The 14,447-nt window shown below is 51.9% G+C and overlaps 4 protein-coding genes across 4 annotated transcripts in view; 2 read left to right on the forward strand and 2 right to left on the reverse strand.

Annotated features, from left to right (window-relative positions):
- Positions 1 to 3,255, reverse strand: part of TERG_02906 (uncharacterized protein) — a gene marked incomplete at its 3' end in the record, with an annotated part of 3,864 nt that extends 609 nt beyond the window's left edge. The window contains exons 1-4 of the mRNA XM_047747984.1: positions 2,960 to 3,255; positions 2,581 to 2,776; positions 2,253 to 2,529; positions 30 to 2,185 (exon numbers count right to left, since the gene is read on the reverse strand). Of these exons, the coding sequence (XP_047603956.1) occupies positions 30 to 2,185; positions 2,253 to 2,529; positions 2,581 to 2,776; positions 2,960 to 3,144 (2,814 nt within the window). The 5' untranslated portion in view covers positions 3,145 to 3,255. The remainder of the gene's footprint in view (positions 1 to 29; positions 2,186 to 2,252; positions 2,530 to 2,580; positions 2,777 to 2,959) is intronic.
- An 847-nt stretch (positions 3,256 to 4,102) lies between these two features.
- TERG_02907 (uncharacterized protein) lies at positions 4,103 to 7,652 on the forward strand (the record flags this gene model as incomplete). Its single annotated transcript, XM_003235807.2, has 2 exons — positions 4,103 to 4,508; positions 4,605 to 7,652. Exons 1-2 carry the CDS (start codon positions 4,323 to 4,325, stop codon positions 7,650 to 7,652), a joined length of 3,234 nt encoding a protein of 1,077 aa, XP_003235855.2. The 5' UTR covers positions 4,103 to 4,322.
- A 2,807-nt stretch (positions 7,653 to 10,459) lies between these two features.
- Positions 10,460 to 12,062, reverse strand: TERG_02909 (uncharacterized protein; the record flags this gene model as incomplete). The annotated part of the gene is made up of 3 exons (XM_003235809.2): positions 10,460 to 11,152; positions 11,206 to 11,875; positions 11,932 to 12,062. The coding sequence occupies 3 exons, from the start codon at positions 12,060 to 12,062 to the stop codon at positions 10,460 to 10,462; spliced, it is 1,494 nt and encodes a 497-aa protein (XP_003235857.2).
- A 1,870-nt stretch (positions 12,063 to 13,932) lies between these two features.
- On the forward strand, positions 13,933 to 14,335 carry TERG_02910 (uncharacterized protein; the record flags this gene model as incomplete). Its single annotated transcript, XM_003235810.1, has 2 exons — positions 13,933 to 14,183; positions 14,248 to 14,335. The coding sequence occupies 2 exons, from the start codon at positions 13,933 to 13,935 to the stop codon at positions 14,333 to 14,335; spliced, it is 339 nt and encodes a 112-aa protein (XP_003235858.1).
- Between the last annotated feature and the right edge of the window lie 112 nt (positions 14,336 to 14,447).

Here is a 14,447-nt window from a genome sequence, read left to right on the forward strand (position 1 = left end):
AATTGCGGTCCGGTAGGATAATGGCGCACATGTCCGGGCTGAGGGTAGTATGGAGGCACACCATGCATGGCCATCTGATTGTGTGGACCAACAGAGTGCTGGTATGCCATGGGGGTGCTGTGCTGCAGCCGGGGGGATGGAAATACTTGAGATGAAGATGCAGACATTTGCATACGATGGTGATCATCGTAATGCATAGGAGGCTGTTGCGGAGGGATAAGATGAGTTGGTGGTGCAGCTTGTGGCGGCATGGTGTGTGTTGCATGCTGGAGATGATAGGGCAATTGCGGCTGGTGAGGCATTTGAGCATTCAAAGCTCGGGATTGGGGAGAAGCAGAGGCAGCGACAACTGGGGGTTTAAACATGTCCGCATACGTCTTCTTCTCGTTAATGGCGGAGACATCCCAGGTAGGGGCAGTTCTGTAGGCTGGTGGAATGCCTCCGTTAAAGGCGTAGTCCTTGGACCCGGCGTCAGTAGCCTCTTTCTTCATGCGTTTTACAGGGTTGAAGCCATTAACGATCAAAGGACGCTCAGACGCTGGTCGAGGCTTCTTAGAGCCAAAGAAGGCTGCTGGGCTCGTAGCTCTTGGGACAGACTGAGGTCGAGTGTTCACAGGAGTAGCGGCGGAAGAACCACCTGCTGCACTGGCAGGGGTGAAGGTGCTTGCGGCTGGGTTAGGCTTGAACTCCATGGCACGAACGTTGAGTTTGGTTGACGCAGAAGAAGATGTAGGCGTGTGAGTTGCAGCCTTTGGAGGTGCGTTGCTTGGTCCTTGATCGCCTGCAGAACCGGTTGGTGGTGGTGGTGGCGGTTGCTGTTGTTGATGCTGTTGCATGCGGGCATCTTGGGTGGGCAATGGTGCTGGAGAATTGCCCATGTTTGCGCCCTTGCGCTGCTGCTGGATCTCGACTAACCGGTGGCTGAGCAAACCTGGGCCACCACGCCCTGAGTGGCCTCCTGGATGCTGAAGCTGGCGTCCACTGTGAGGACCCATGGGGGTATAGCCTTGACGTCCACCACGCCCATAACTGCCTTGACGGTCAGGAGTTGCTCCAGGGAGACCGTTTCCGCCTTCATTCCGAGAACTTCCAGAGTTACGAGAAGTTGCTTTTGCCTCCATGGTAACGTTGGTAGAGCCAGCTGATGTAGCAGGAGTGCCAGTGGATGGTTTGTTTGGCATGGCAGCATTCTTTTCTTCATGTTGTCTCTTTGCACGCTCGATAATTTCCTCCTGTTTGCTAGGGTCTTTGGCAAGAATGGGAACCAAATCCTTGGGGACAGGTGTGCCTAGTTTGAAATTCTTGGAAAATTTCATAAGTTCGTTCAGTTTGATCGTCCGGTCATACGATGCCTGGTTGCGTCGTCGTTCTTGAAGTTTCATCTTTTCATCATTAGCAAATCGTCGGAAATGATCAAGTACTTCAGTTTCAACATTGGAGGCAGCGTTCTCGGCGCCCGTGCGTGGAGTGGATGAGGCGGCAGACGGCTGAGAAGAAGGGCCAGCCGCGGTGGCCTTGCGCTCTGCCTCGATTGCACCGTTGCTTGCAACAGTCTTAAGACCCTCAGAAGACTTGGAAGCTGCTGCGGGAGCCTTTTCCTTTTCCTTCTCCTGCTGGGTAACGGCCTTGGCGGAGGTCTCCTTGGGCTGAGTGGGAGTTTTGGTCTGGCTGTCAGGACGAGCAAGCTGGGCGGAGATGATAGCAGGGTCAACGGGAGCCCCGGGAACGGTTGGCTGGCCAGTTGGAGGTCGTCTTGCAGGCGGCATATACTTGTTGGGCTGTCCGGTGGGCAATGGAGCAACGTCACGTCTGACACCGGAATACTTTGCTTCTTCGTCAGTGTCGTCTTGTTGGTGGACATGGCCTCGTTCCTCGCGCATGTGAGCGTTATCAGTATCGGCAGATTCGATCTCACGGGCAATCCTAGCAGCTTCAGCTTCCTTGCGTTTGTAGGACGGATCTGAGCGGTCGATGCGAGTGGTGTATATATTTTCATCGTAGCTTGATGTGGCACCAAAGAGTCGAGCATTAGTTTCGAACTGGTCCCACCCTGCAGTTCCTGAGCTTTCTGGGGCCCAGTCGAGGGTTGCGTCAGTCCCGCTTGGTTCCCAGCGTTGCAGCTGTCTTTCGCGGCCTGGCTGATTGCCGGAGATATCTGTATCTGTGCGGAAGCCGGAAGAGGCCCCTGTGTCGTTATTAGTATGGAAGGGGTATATAAATGATAAAACTTGAGAAACGGCCCTTTTACATACCATTCTGGTCCTTGGCTACTACTCCAGAAGTGGATAGCGATTGGATATCCAAGCAGGTGATATCTTGAACATCGATCAGTAATTGGTGATCTGAGCCGGAGCCAACGTATGAAGGTTCATTCTGGCTGACACCATTCGATTGTGCGGAATCTGACTCTGATAGGGGACGACGGGCCATCTTGAGAATTAATATAGTTTCATTAGACTCTAGAGTTGAACCGGAGAAGATTCCAGTGAACTTCTCGCCATCTTTCATGGTAAGGGATACGTTGCTTCCCTGTGTTCTGTTAGCTTGGTAAGGAGTGGATTTTGACCAAGGAGAACGTACGATGGCGGCTGTGAGAAGGAAGATAAGGCGGTCGTGTGCGTGCTGGTCCGGAGTAGACGACTCCTTAGACGCCGGGCTGGGAGAGACGACAGACTTCCTCCCTGAAGCGGCTCCATTCTGCTGTGGATATGAGTTTGATGGTTTCTGTGTAGTTGGATTGATGTTCTGAGTCCAAGCTTTCTGCGAGCTGGGTCGTCTAGTATCAAAAGTCAGCACAGGTCAACATATTATGTAGCACATCACAAGCAAATGACATAATAGGTATATAGTAGCCGAAAACAAGCTGAGACGCATTATCAAACAGAGAAAATGATAACAATATACCGATTGAAATAATGACCAAAAAAAAAAAAAATTAAAGATAAAAAAAAAGACACACCTTTGACCGCCATCGACGGGACTCCCAGACTGACGACGACTAAGATCCGGCCCCTTGACACCGGACGAGGGACGTCCGGCAGCCCTCGAGGCCATTGTATTTGGGGAAATAGAGGAGTTTAGCGGTGTGGAAGCAGCTCCGTTGGAGGGCAGAGAGTTGACATTATTATTGACGGTGGACGCCATGCCTCAAAGCGCACAGCAGTCGAGCTGGGTCGACCGGCGGCAAAGCAGCAGCTGGTGAAAGGCACAACGGCCTGCCGGCGGAGAAACACCCACACGATGGCCTCTCTCACCTGTCTTGTCTTCTGTCGTCCGTCCGTCTCTCGTCTACCGTCTGCTGTCCGGCGTATAGAGGAGGTCGTCGTGCTGTCCGCTGGCGAACTAGGAGCGGCGGCCCTGCGGTCTCAGGGCGACGCAGCAAGCAGAACAGCCTCAGTCAGGTGCGACGAGGCCAGCTTGCGGGAAGGGGGAGGGTGGAGGAGTCTCTGTCTCTGCGGTGTCTGCAGTCCGATGTCTGCGGTCTCTTCCTGGGGGGTTGTTCGGTGGTGCTGGCGTCTGCGGTTTTTGGTTGTGTTTGAAGACGAAGAAGAAAAGAAGTCGAAAGTTGGAGCGAGGAAAAGGCTGGGCGCGGCGTGACCGTACCATACGCCGTCTTCGTTACTGCGTACTCTGGCAGCTTTCTCCCAGCTCCCAGCCAGCTGGCCATGCAGGGTGCCTTTTAGACGGAGCAGCAGGCGAAGATCCCTCCCACGCCGCCTGTCTGCCTGCGCCGTCGCTGCCCTGCTTTTCGGCCCTTCGTCTGGCTGCTTACTGCCCGTCAGGCGCTTGCCAGGCCGCCTGCCAGTGTCCGCTGTGGCCAAAGGGGAGAGACAACTTGGGGGGGGGGGGGGTGTAACTTTGGATTACCGTCACGATACATATCACGTGACTGATTAGCTAATCACCACTCGGGGCTTCGACGTCAACTTCGAAATAACAAGCGAAAAGCAGCGAAAAGCGACCAGCAACGACGACGACGTCGCCAGCAGCAGCAGCAGCAGCGCTGAAAAGACGGCCAGAGACAAGCGGACGAGCCGAGTCGGGACGGGCGCTGAGCAGCTGAGGAGCCTCGCGCTGGACTTGTTTTCTTTTGCGGTCGTTGCTTTTTCCGCGCTTCGTCAGGCTAGGTCTTGCGGCCTGATCTATCTCCCTGCCAGCATCCACCACCACCACTGCCAGCCGCCAGCATCGCCAGCAAGCATCGCCAGCAGCGCTGAAGAGCCCACCACGAGAGTCCTCCGCTTTATGGTCCCATGAATCCGCCATAGACGCCCTCGCAGATCGTCTTGTCCGTTTATATACCTTGCTTGCTCCCTCTAAAGATGGACACATACTCGTCCGCCATGGCGCGAGGAGCTACCCCCAGACGCTCGCCTGGCTCCGAGCAGGGCCACTACCTTAAGACCTCGCCTTCGTCTTCTGGCTCTGTCCTGGGCTCGGGAGACGCAAGCCAGGCGCCAGGTGCCCGAGTCTCGTCGGCGTCAAAGGCCTCGTCGACCAGAAGCAATGTAAGTAGTGTTATTTATTTACGGTGGCTGGGGGAGATGGGCAGCTGTATGCCAGGGGGTAAAATGGTTGGAGTAATTGACTGACCGATATTGCAGGCCGACAAGCAGCTCTCGCAGATAGAAAAGAGCGTCACACATCTTCTAGTAGCGACGAAGCAGCTGCTTGAGATGTTGACGCAGTGGTCGCGCAAACAGGCCAAGGAAACCGAAGTCTCTGATGTATACGTGCGGCTCGGGTACGAATTCAACCTGGCCTGCCGGGCCTTCAGTGCCATTGGTATGGACACCGCTGACCTGGGGCCCGTGCCTGACCTGCTACGCACCATCCTCGAGGATACGCTCAGCCAGGATGCCTCGCCCCAGAGCCTCGACCGATACCTGCCCAAGATCCGAGATATCATCATCAACCTCCTCCACGGTCTCAAGAGGAAACAGGCAAAGCTACGGTCTCGACAGGCAAAGGAAGGTAAAGCGTTACCTCCGCGGCAAGGAAGCTCCGGGAGCTTTGAACTCGGTGATGGAACCCCCCAGCAACAAAGTCTAGAACATAGCTCCTCGACTGCCACACAATCGCCCCAGAAACGGTCCATGGGCAGCCATCGTCAGGTGGGAGGGCCCTACGATGAAGACCAGGTTTCCGTCTCATCTCGTACCAAGTCTCCCTCTCCCTGGCCGGGTGACCGTCCTACAGGGGCCAGCTTTTCTGAGCGGGAAGCAGGCAGGCAGGAGGCCCAACGGTCACTCGTCCAGTCGTCAGCCACCACCTCGTCTTCACTGTCGAGCTTCACAATGCAGAACATGCCTGTCGTGCCGCCACATGGCGACCCAGAAACACAGCAGCAGCAGCAGCAGCCCAAACGGCCCGAATCTCCCTCTTATAACGCAAATAACTTCCCCCACCCACCGCCTCCTCTTCCTCCAACTTCAAAGCAGAACGACGCTATCGGCATGCTACAGAGAAGCGGCGAGCTCGAAAGGCGAGCTTCCCGCAGGTTTTCTGCTTATCAGATTCAGAAACACCTTGGTGGCTCGCCCAGCGGCATCCCGGTCCTGCCTCCAGCGCAGAACTCACCCATTCCAAACCGGGGCCAGGATGTGCGTGAGTCCATGAACGCCGTCCGTCTACGAGGGCCCCACCTGCACGACCGCCAAAGGTCGAGAAATCGGCTTGCCGGCGCCTCCTTGGATAAAACTGCATCTCCGGCTAGCCACGACGCCGCGGCGGCGCACAGTAAGCTAGATTCAAATGCGGCTGAGTCCGTGGCGTCTAGCCCCTTAGCAAGAACACCAACCGATAAGCTTCGATCCCAAAGAGGGTTTGATAGTCCATCTGCCCCAGGCTCGTCATTGCCGGGAGGTCTGCCACAGATTGCCGAACAGGACTCATTGTCACCTCCACAAGAGCACAGAAAGGCTGATGGCCATGCTCCAATACCTCGAAGCCACCTAGATAAGCCGCTCCCGTCTCCTTCTACACCTCTACAGTCCCACAGACCGGACTATACCCCAGAACACTCTCCGCCCCCAACAAAAGATCTCACCCTGTTTCTGCAGTACAAGAGTAAAATAAAGAAGTATGTTCTTCCTGAGGGCTACTCTGGCCTAACCATAGCCCGACTCCAGCTTGCTTTTATCGAGAAATTTGCGTGGAACACACATAGCAACGGCGCAGACCTGCCCGAGATATATATACAAGATCCCGTCTCTGGTATTCGACATGAACTCGAAGACCTGCGGGATGTGAAAGATAGATCCGTCCTTGTGCTTAATGTCGAGGTTTTGGATGAAGTTAGAAAACATTTTGACGAGAGTGTTGGAGGCATTCGAAGCATCGTCGAGAGCGTCAGGGATGTCATTGACGGACATGGCACCTCGATCCAACGCCTTATTGACCGCCAGCAAGAAACCTCAAAGGAGATATCACGGCTTGCTACTCCTGGTGGCATGTCTGCAGCCCTTCCTGGCTCGAGACCGGCCGCTGGCGGCGCAGGAGGCAAAACTGCTGAGATCCAAGCCTTGCGTGACGACCTTGCCTCTCTCCGCCAGACTTATTCCACCTTCTCGTCGGATATCACCTCGTCCATGGCAAATATCCGAGCCAAGGCAAAACAGGTCAAGTCTGCGGCTGTAGATGCAGTCGTCCCATCGTTCGAAGGTGGCTCTGGCGCCGGCCACGCACGTGTCCAGGCGGGCAAGAAAGAACTCGCTGATGAATCCGAGAAACTAGTTGCTCGTGTGGATGACCTGCAAGACCTTGTCGAAGACCTGCGTAAGGATGTGGTCACTCGCGGAGTCAGACCATTACCACGCCAGCTTGAGGCCGTTGGCCGAGATATCAGTGCAGTGACCAAGGAGCTCAAGAAGATGCAAGACTTCCTGAAACGCGAGAAACCCATCTGGACCAAGATATGGGAGAAAGAACTCCAACTCGTTTGCGAAGAGCGAGACCAGCTGACTATGCAAGAGGATCTCGCCGTCGATCTAGAAGACGACCTCGAAAAGGCCACGCAGACCTTCGCTCTTGTTGAGCAGGCTACCAAACAACAAGCTCTTGAAAGTTCGGGATCAAACCCCAACAACATTGCCGTACGCAACGTGTCACGGACTCTTAACCCGAACATCGACCCTGCCGATGCAAAGGACAGTGTGCTCGGTGAAGTTCGTGCTCTTCAACCCAACCACGAATCCCGCCTGGAGGCCATTGAGCGAGCCGAAAAGGCACGCCAGAAAGAACTAGAGAGCCGGCGAGGCGGCGAGTTCCAAAAGGAACTAAGCAATTTCGTGGGCGCCAATAAGCTAAAGAGTACGGGCGGCTTCGAGGAGCTCGAACGAGTCCGCAAGGAGAAAGAAGAGAGCATTCGAAGAGAAGTCTGGGAGCGCATGCAGGGTCTCCTCCCAGTCGATCCAGAGACGATTGCCGCCAACGGCGAAAACCAGGAGCCAGAGCAACTCGACTCCAACTCTGCAGACGACCAACATGTACCGCTCAACGGTGATGTCGAAGAGAACAAAGATGCCCCAGATACTAACGATGATGCTGCCCGTGCCGGTGGCAAACGTGACTCCACGGGCAGCCAGTCCGATAGACGTTCTTCAGGCCGTCGATCATCCGATACACCTGGTATGTCGGATCAAACTGCATAAACAAAAGAAAAAACAACAAAGCAAGACAGTATCTCTCTGTGTGTTCTATATACAGTGCTATGTTCTGATATATCTATTGTACGACTTCAGTTTCATCGGGTAAAAAGCGCTCCTCCTGGCTCACTGCCATCTTCTCCTCCTAAACCATCCTGCACCCTCCACCTATCCACCCATGCATTCACCCTTACGCCCGTTCGTCGCTTGACCTCGACGCCTCGCCCTTTTGTTAGCCCATAGCATACACCCAGCAAGCGACACACCGCGCCGCCCATTATACCAGGGGTTCTATCATTTCGTTGGATTCCTCCTTTTTTTTTTTGGTTTGCATTTCACTTTAGTCTTTTCTAGCTTTGTCTTTAGTCCGATGATTGATCCACTCAATCATCAAACTACACCTGTCCCGTTTCTATTTGGTCCCTCTTATTACACTCCTACCGACTGACTATATATGGTCTACCTATCCGTTCCTCGCATGTCTATTATATTGTACGTGTTATCTTTACGAGACGATTCTGTTCCCCATGTCCGATACCCAATCTCATTGTTTACTGTTTGCTCTCTTCATTTTGTACTTGCTTCGTCGATACATCTTGCTTTGTTTTGGAAATTCTGGCTTGGTTAAATAACCTTTTCGTATTGGCCACCGCGAAAGGGGAATCGATCGATCAACTCTCCTTGTTTATTCAACTCTGGCTTCTTTTCTGGATGTACATTTGTTCAACTTTGATAGAAATTGCTGTCATGCACATAATCTTCGACTGTTCACTTTGGGTGAGAGAATGTAAATACTGAGATTGGTCTGACGTCACTCAATCTAGCTACCCGAAGCTCTCAATTTTAGTTGGGCTTTGTCTTTTCAGGGATCCTAAACATGGGTCAATCCGTCTCCGCACGGCTGTTTCATCAAAACGTCCACGGCGAATAAAAGGGTTCCTTAGAGCTTGTTGACGAGCTAAATAAATAATATAATTAAAAGCTGGACCTTGGTGGCGTTTATCTGTTTGTTTCCCCTACGTCCTCTTTTCGCCGGGCTGGGGACGAAAGCATGCACCGCGGTCGATTTGCGGTGTACAGCTGAATTAAAACACATTTGCGCACACAAGATGCAGCGAAGAAGCAGCTGCGTAACACAACACAGACGGAGATGTTCATCAATACTAGGCCATATGCTTGATATATCCCATCTCTTGGTTGTTTTGGTTCTTTTTGTTTCATTCCCTCCAGTGCAAGCGGTGGCTGGAAACAGCCTTGATGACCGGGATTTCAACAGCAACAACAGCTCAACTGCAAGTGGAGTGATACCAGCAAAACGTGGCCATGGCGAAGGAGAATACCCGTTTCTAGTGCGGAAGATGTCGGATGATCCTGGACAGAAGTTCTTTGATCATTTCTGGAATCTCGATAGCATCGTTTCTTCTGGTGAAGATGCAGAACATCATAGAGACAAAACTTCGCTAAATGCTCGATCACCGGTTTTCTTGCATTCTTATCCGCTACCAGTTGCTGGCCGGTCTGTTCTTGGAAAGCGAGGTTTCGAGTGCCCGGCTGGAAGTGCACCATGTACCTCCATAAATCGTCCAAAAAGCTGCTGTCAAACGGGAGATGTATGCCTAATCGTAAAAGACACGGGGCTAGGCGACGTCGGTTGCTGTCCCAGAGGTCAGGACTGCTCAGGCCAACTCATCTCTTGTCCTAAGGGATATACCACATGCCCAGCCAACTTGGGCGGTGGCTGCTGTACTCCGGGATATACCTGTGTGGCTGAAGGCTGTCTGCTGGTCACGACTATGACGGTAATAGTTACACTGCCATCATCAACTATAACAAAGGTATCGACTATCAGCCATACGACTGTTGCACCACCACCTCCACCGCCTCCATCGACAACAGTAACAGCGCCGACAATTTTACCCCCTGGCCGTCCTACTTCGAACCCATCAACTTCTACTGCCAGCATCCCAGATCTATGCCCTATTGGATTTTATGCCTGCAGTGCCGTATACGGCGGTGGATGTTGCCAAACAGGACGAAATTGCGAAACAACTTCCTGTCCAGTAACTGCATCTTTGACTACAGTGAAAAGCAATGGAGTCACTGTTGTGATTCCTGTAAACACTACTCCCAACTCAGCATCTGCTACGGCTACCAGGAGATGTGCGGATGGATGGATGAGCTGTCCACCAAATGATGGGGGAGGGTGTTGTCCGAATGGATATCAATGCGGAGAAGTTAGTTGCACTGCCTCAGCTACTAACATTGGCACCGCAGTGATCGGTAAAGCCCAGCCGGGCAATTCTGGCAGTCGACTTTCGCCAATGATATATAAGTGGGTGATAGGCCTGATTATCTGCGTCCTTTTGCTATGAGTGGGCATCTGAACAAGAATTTGCCATAATAGATAATATTTGCTTCCTCTTTGGTTAGTCTTTAAAGTTGGTCATTTTGCACTCATTCTTCTTCAAAGTTATGTTTATACGAATGTATGCCCAATGCTGCCACGGCGAGAATGAAGATAAGAGTATATAAATTGATAAGAATAAAGTTGATATATCCGAAGTAATAAGTGAGAAAGAGAGAACAACGCTGTCTAGGGCGTATCTTCTATCAAATCTATAGTAGCCGCCCCGATTCTATGACAAGTGATTGTCTATCGTGAAGATTCTAAATCAGATGCTCCACCGCAAACAAAAAAAAAAAAAAAAAACCGAACTTGAACACAACAGCAGGCCCATAATAAACAAGGTATATCAATCGAGAGGGGAAAAAGAAACACTAAGTAGATTGAAGCCGTGACTCTTGCAAGACAATCAAAGCTTGCTCTTATCATTCTTTACCAAAGTGTTGCTCATTGGGTAAGGATCGAAGGTTAGCTCGTTAAGAGGGTTCTCTTCACTTGCGCGACGGAACAAATCCTCGTAAACCTTTCCATCAAATCTGCCGAGGGAGGTATCAAGCTGCCAGTCAGGGAACTTCCACGAATCAACGAGGCGGACGGCATGAGGACGGATTTCGTCGAGCAGCCTCATCACAGCCTTAGTGCGGGTAAGGATAATCTGTCTTGTGGTGACAGCTCCGGAGGTGAAGAAGTCAGCCGACTCACGCTCGAGAGTGTGTAGGGAGTGAAGGCGGAAAAGCTTTCGAAGGACATCCAATGTTGGCTCGTCAATTCCTAGGGAGGCAGCGACCTCGGCAGAGGAGCCAGATGGGAAAACAGCTTCGTAGAAGTTCTTGACAACAAGGTACTGAGAGTGTGCGGTGGAGAGTCTCCAGAAGTCAACAAGAAGGCTGTTCCAGGATCGCTTCTCGACATCACGGTGCTTAAGGGCCTCAAAGGTCAGGTAGGCTGCTCTCCAGGCGAATGCAGCAACGATGTCAGCGTCGTTTTCGAGGATATCGAAAGCGGCACCGGTCTCGCGGCGGGAGAGATACGATTGAAGGATAGCACAGGTGTCGTTGTTGGCTGGTTTGCCTACAAAGACGGATCTGGCAGATTTAAGGAGCTATGTATGTGTTAGCTATTTGAACCTGTTTTAGAACATATAAAGAAACTCACATATCGGGCAACTTGCTGGGTCAACATGTAGTTGTCACCTTCCCAGGTGGTGTTGGGCAAGTAGTCAGAGTACCAGGGGCCAATTCCACTATGGCTGCTGTATCCATGACCACCACAAGCACGACGGCAAACTTCCAACCCTTCAGCAGCAACGGTGCTTGCTAGTGCCTTAAGACCACAAGAAGTAGCATGGAGATCGGCCAAGAGATCAGCACCAGGGTTCAGCTCCTCGGGACCAGCACCCCTGCCGCTTGCCTGGTTGCTGGCAGATTTCTTCATGATAACCTGGTTGTGATTGTAAAGCGCCATCATGCCACGGCCACTAAAGTGCAGGGCGAAGGTGGCGGCCAACAAGGGGAACAGGCGAATCTGTACCATTTTGTAGTCGAGCACCTGATTCTCGCCGGGTGCGTTAGCAGGGGCATCACGGTCCTGGAACTGTCTTCGGACAGCGCAGTATCTAGTAGCAATGGTAACACCGCGGGCAAGGACACCGCCAGATTGAAGGACGATGGTGGATCGGACCCAAGTAAGTGTGCCGTAGATCAGGGATGGGGAGGCGGGTCGAACATATTTGTTAGTAATGGGGTCGACGCGGGAGAAGCGAGCCAACATGTTGATATGAGGGATCTTGACTTTGTTGAAGAGCAGGAATCCATTGTCCATAGTGCTGGGAGATATCAGTCAACCGGAACCTCAAGTAGTAAGAATCCATGGAATACTCACTTGTAGCCGAACTTAGGGCCAATGTCACCAACGTGGACGTTCTCAAGTGGCTCATGAGTCTTGAGATCTCGAATCTGAACCACGAATGGATGAGGGCCGTAGTTCTTCCCGTTGATATAAAGTTGTGCCATGACAACTGCATGGTTGGCAGTTCTGCCAAGGGAACCAATCCACCACTTTGCCGCAGTCAGGGACGGGGAGTGAATAGTGAAGGTTTTGTCCTCTGGATTCCAGGTAGCAGTGGTCTCGAGGCCTCTGACATTTGAACCATGGGCGAGCTCAGTCTGAGCGTAGCATCCAATGATTTCATATCTCTCAGCTGGCTCCAAGAAGAGCTTGTGCTGCTCTGGAGTGCCTTGATTTCGGAGGGTGACCTAAACATCCAGTTAGAAAGGCGCAATTTGCAGTAAATATGCATATTGGAGGTAATTAATATCCTCTTACCAGAAACATGGATGCATGGAGGCCGTATGGAGTTGGTTCACTGATCAAGTTGTTGGCCATGAGAAAGTCATCCTCGGACCAGTTATGCTGTCTCTTCAGCTGCTCTAGACGCTTTGCCCGTGCAAGCGCTTTCTTAACCCGTTCAACTCGTCCGAGCGAGTGGTTCTGGGACTTATCAAAGACTTCTTCATGCTGAATGAGGGAAAGGATACGGTCCTGTCTCTCAAGCACTTCTTTGGTATGCAGCAGTTCCGCCAGCTTATCAACGGAGATATTGGACTGGCCTCTCTCATGCTTGAGGAGCTCCGAGCCCTGAGGCCCAGCTGGGGTCAGCTTCTTCACCCAATCCGGAGAAGAGACCATGGTGATGATATATATAATAAGGAGTTCGGAAAGCAATTAGAGTGAAGCAAAGGAACGGGAAAAAGCCGGGGAGCTGGGGAACAAAAAGGAAGAAGAAACTGGGAAAAGAGGGAGCGAGGGAGAGAGGACCTAGATATAAGAACTAGAAGACAAGAGACGAGCAACGCCTTTTGATCACAAGATGCCGGCTACGCTTCTGCGTCTCCTGGGCGAATCTTTGGGATTTCACGATAAGCGGAAGCTCCAGGAAGAGAAAAAAAGATGCCGAGGTATAAATGAGCTTACCTAATCATAAGCGCCCCCTATTTTTCTTTTTCTCCGGCGACGAGCGAAGCCTTAACACGCCTGCGGCGGACGGACGCAAGGAAAAGACCAACCGGCAAGGTTTTAGGCGCTGGAAGTCCCTAGCGCAGTGCTTCTTCATCACGAGCTTCTTCCCTGCACCGAGCTTCGCATGCATGACGTTAACGGTTCGGAGATCTGTCGGGTGGTCTGCACCTTTTCTACGGAGCAGCGAGCAGTCTGTTGTTCTACTCTACCAGTGAAAGCATATGTACAGGATGCACGGGAGTATGGAATGACCTGTAGAGTAACTAGAATGCTCATGATTGACCTTTCATGCATCATTTCAGTCGTTGTTATTGCCATTGCTGCTGCTGCCCCTATCTGTGTTTTTGGCTCTTTGGGCGTCTCGGATTAACGATCTGATATCGGCCCACCTTCCGCATCAAATCTCAATCTCACAGCCTCGCGTTACCTTCCCTCCATGAGCATCATCCGGATAAACCATACCCCGCTAATATTACGTAAGTTAAAGCCAAGTCTCACCTCCCAAAGAGGAAAAGCGCGAATATACGACAACGTCCAACAAGTCATTTCGATATTTCGATGTTTTGCCTGCTATCATCAACTTTCGATCCGCAAGCAAGCCGGCGTTCCTGCAATATCTCAGCCTCTCCTCCTGGTGGACGGTCTCTTAAAAGCTGTCCTGTTTCAAGACAGCACTGGCCCCCTACCTGGCGTTCCTCAATTGGGGCCGAACCGGGGATAAAAATCGGCGTCAAAAAACCGACTTCATCTAAACTAGCTACTCCCCACTACTGGCTGCTCACCCCGTCCAGCCTTGATTGCAGCCTATTGCATCGCGTTTAGATCATATACCCGGTACTATACGGATACTCAAAGACGACGACAATGTCAGCGCGCGCTCTCACCCTCCCCGTCCGCTCGCGGTGCCTGCTCCGTACTCCACAACATGCTCGGTTCTCAACCCGGACGTCACTTCTCGGTGCTGGAGGCCACTATGATCCACCAACTGGATGGCTCTTTGGCGTCAAGCCAGGTCACAAATACGTCAAGGAAGGCTGGGAGACTATTTTCTACTATGGTTTCTTTGGAAGCTTCCTCGTTGCCGGCATTGCCTACGTCTTCAAGCCAGATACTTCGTATGCCAATTTACAAACCTTATTCCCTCTTTAGCCGACATTACTAACATCAATTGATTATTAGGATACAAACATGGGCTCTGGAAGAGGCACGAAGAAGACTCGAAAAAGAAGGTATCCTGGAGGACCCTGACAAAGTCCAGAAACATTGATTTCCTCCCTCCAAACCGGATATGAACCTGCCCAGCTTCTAGACGTTGATTGATTGATTGGTTGATTGATTGTTGCTGCTGTGACTGCTCTTGCTGTATATATGCCTGTTTC

Source organism: Trichophyton rubrum (assembly GCF_000151425.1).
Source record: "Trichophyton rubrum CBS 118892 genomic scaffold supercont2.3, whole genome shotgun sequence".
NCBI classification, from domain to species: domain Eukaryota; kingdom Fungi; phylum Ascomycota; class Eurotiomycetes; order Onygenales; family Arthrodermataceae; genus Trichophyton; species Trichophyton rubrum.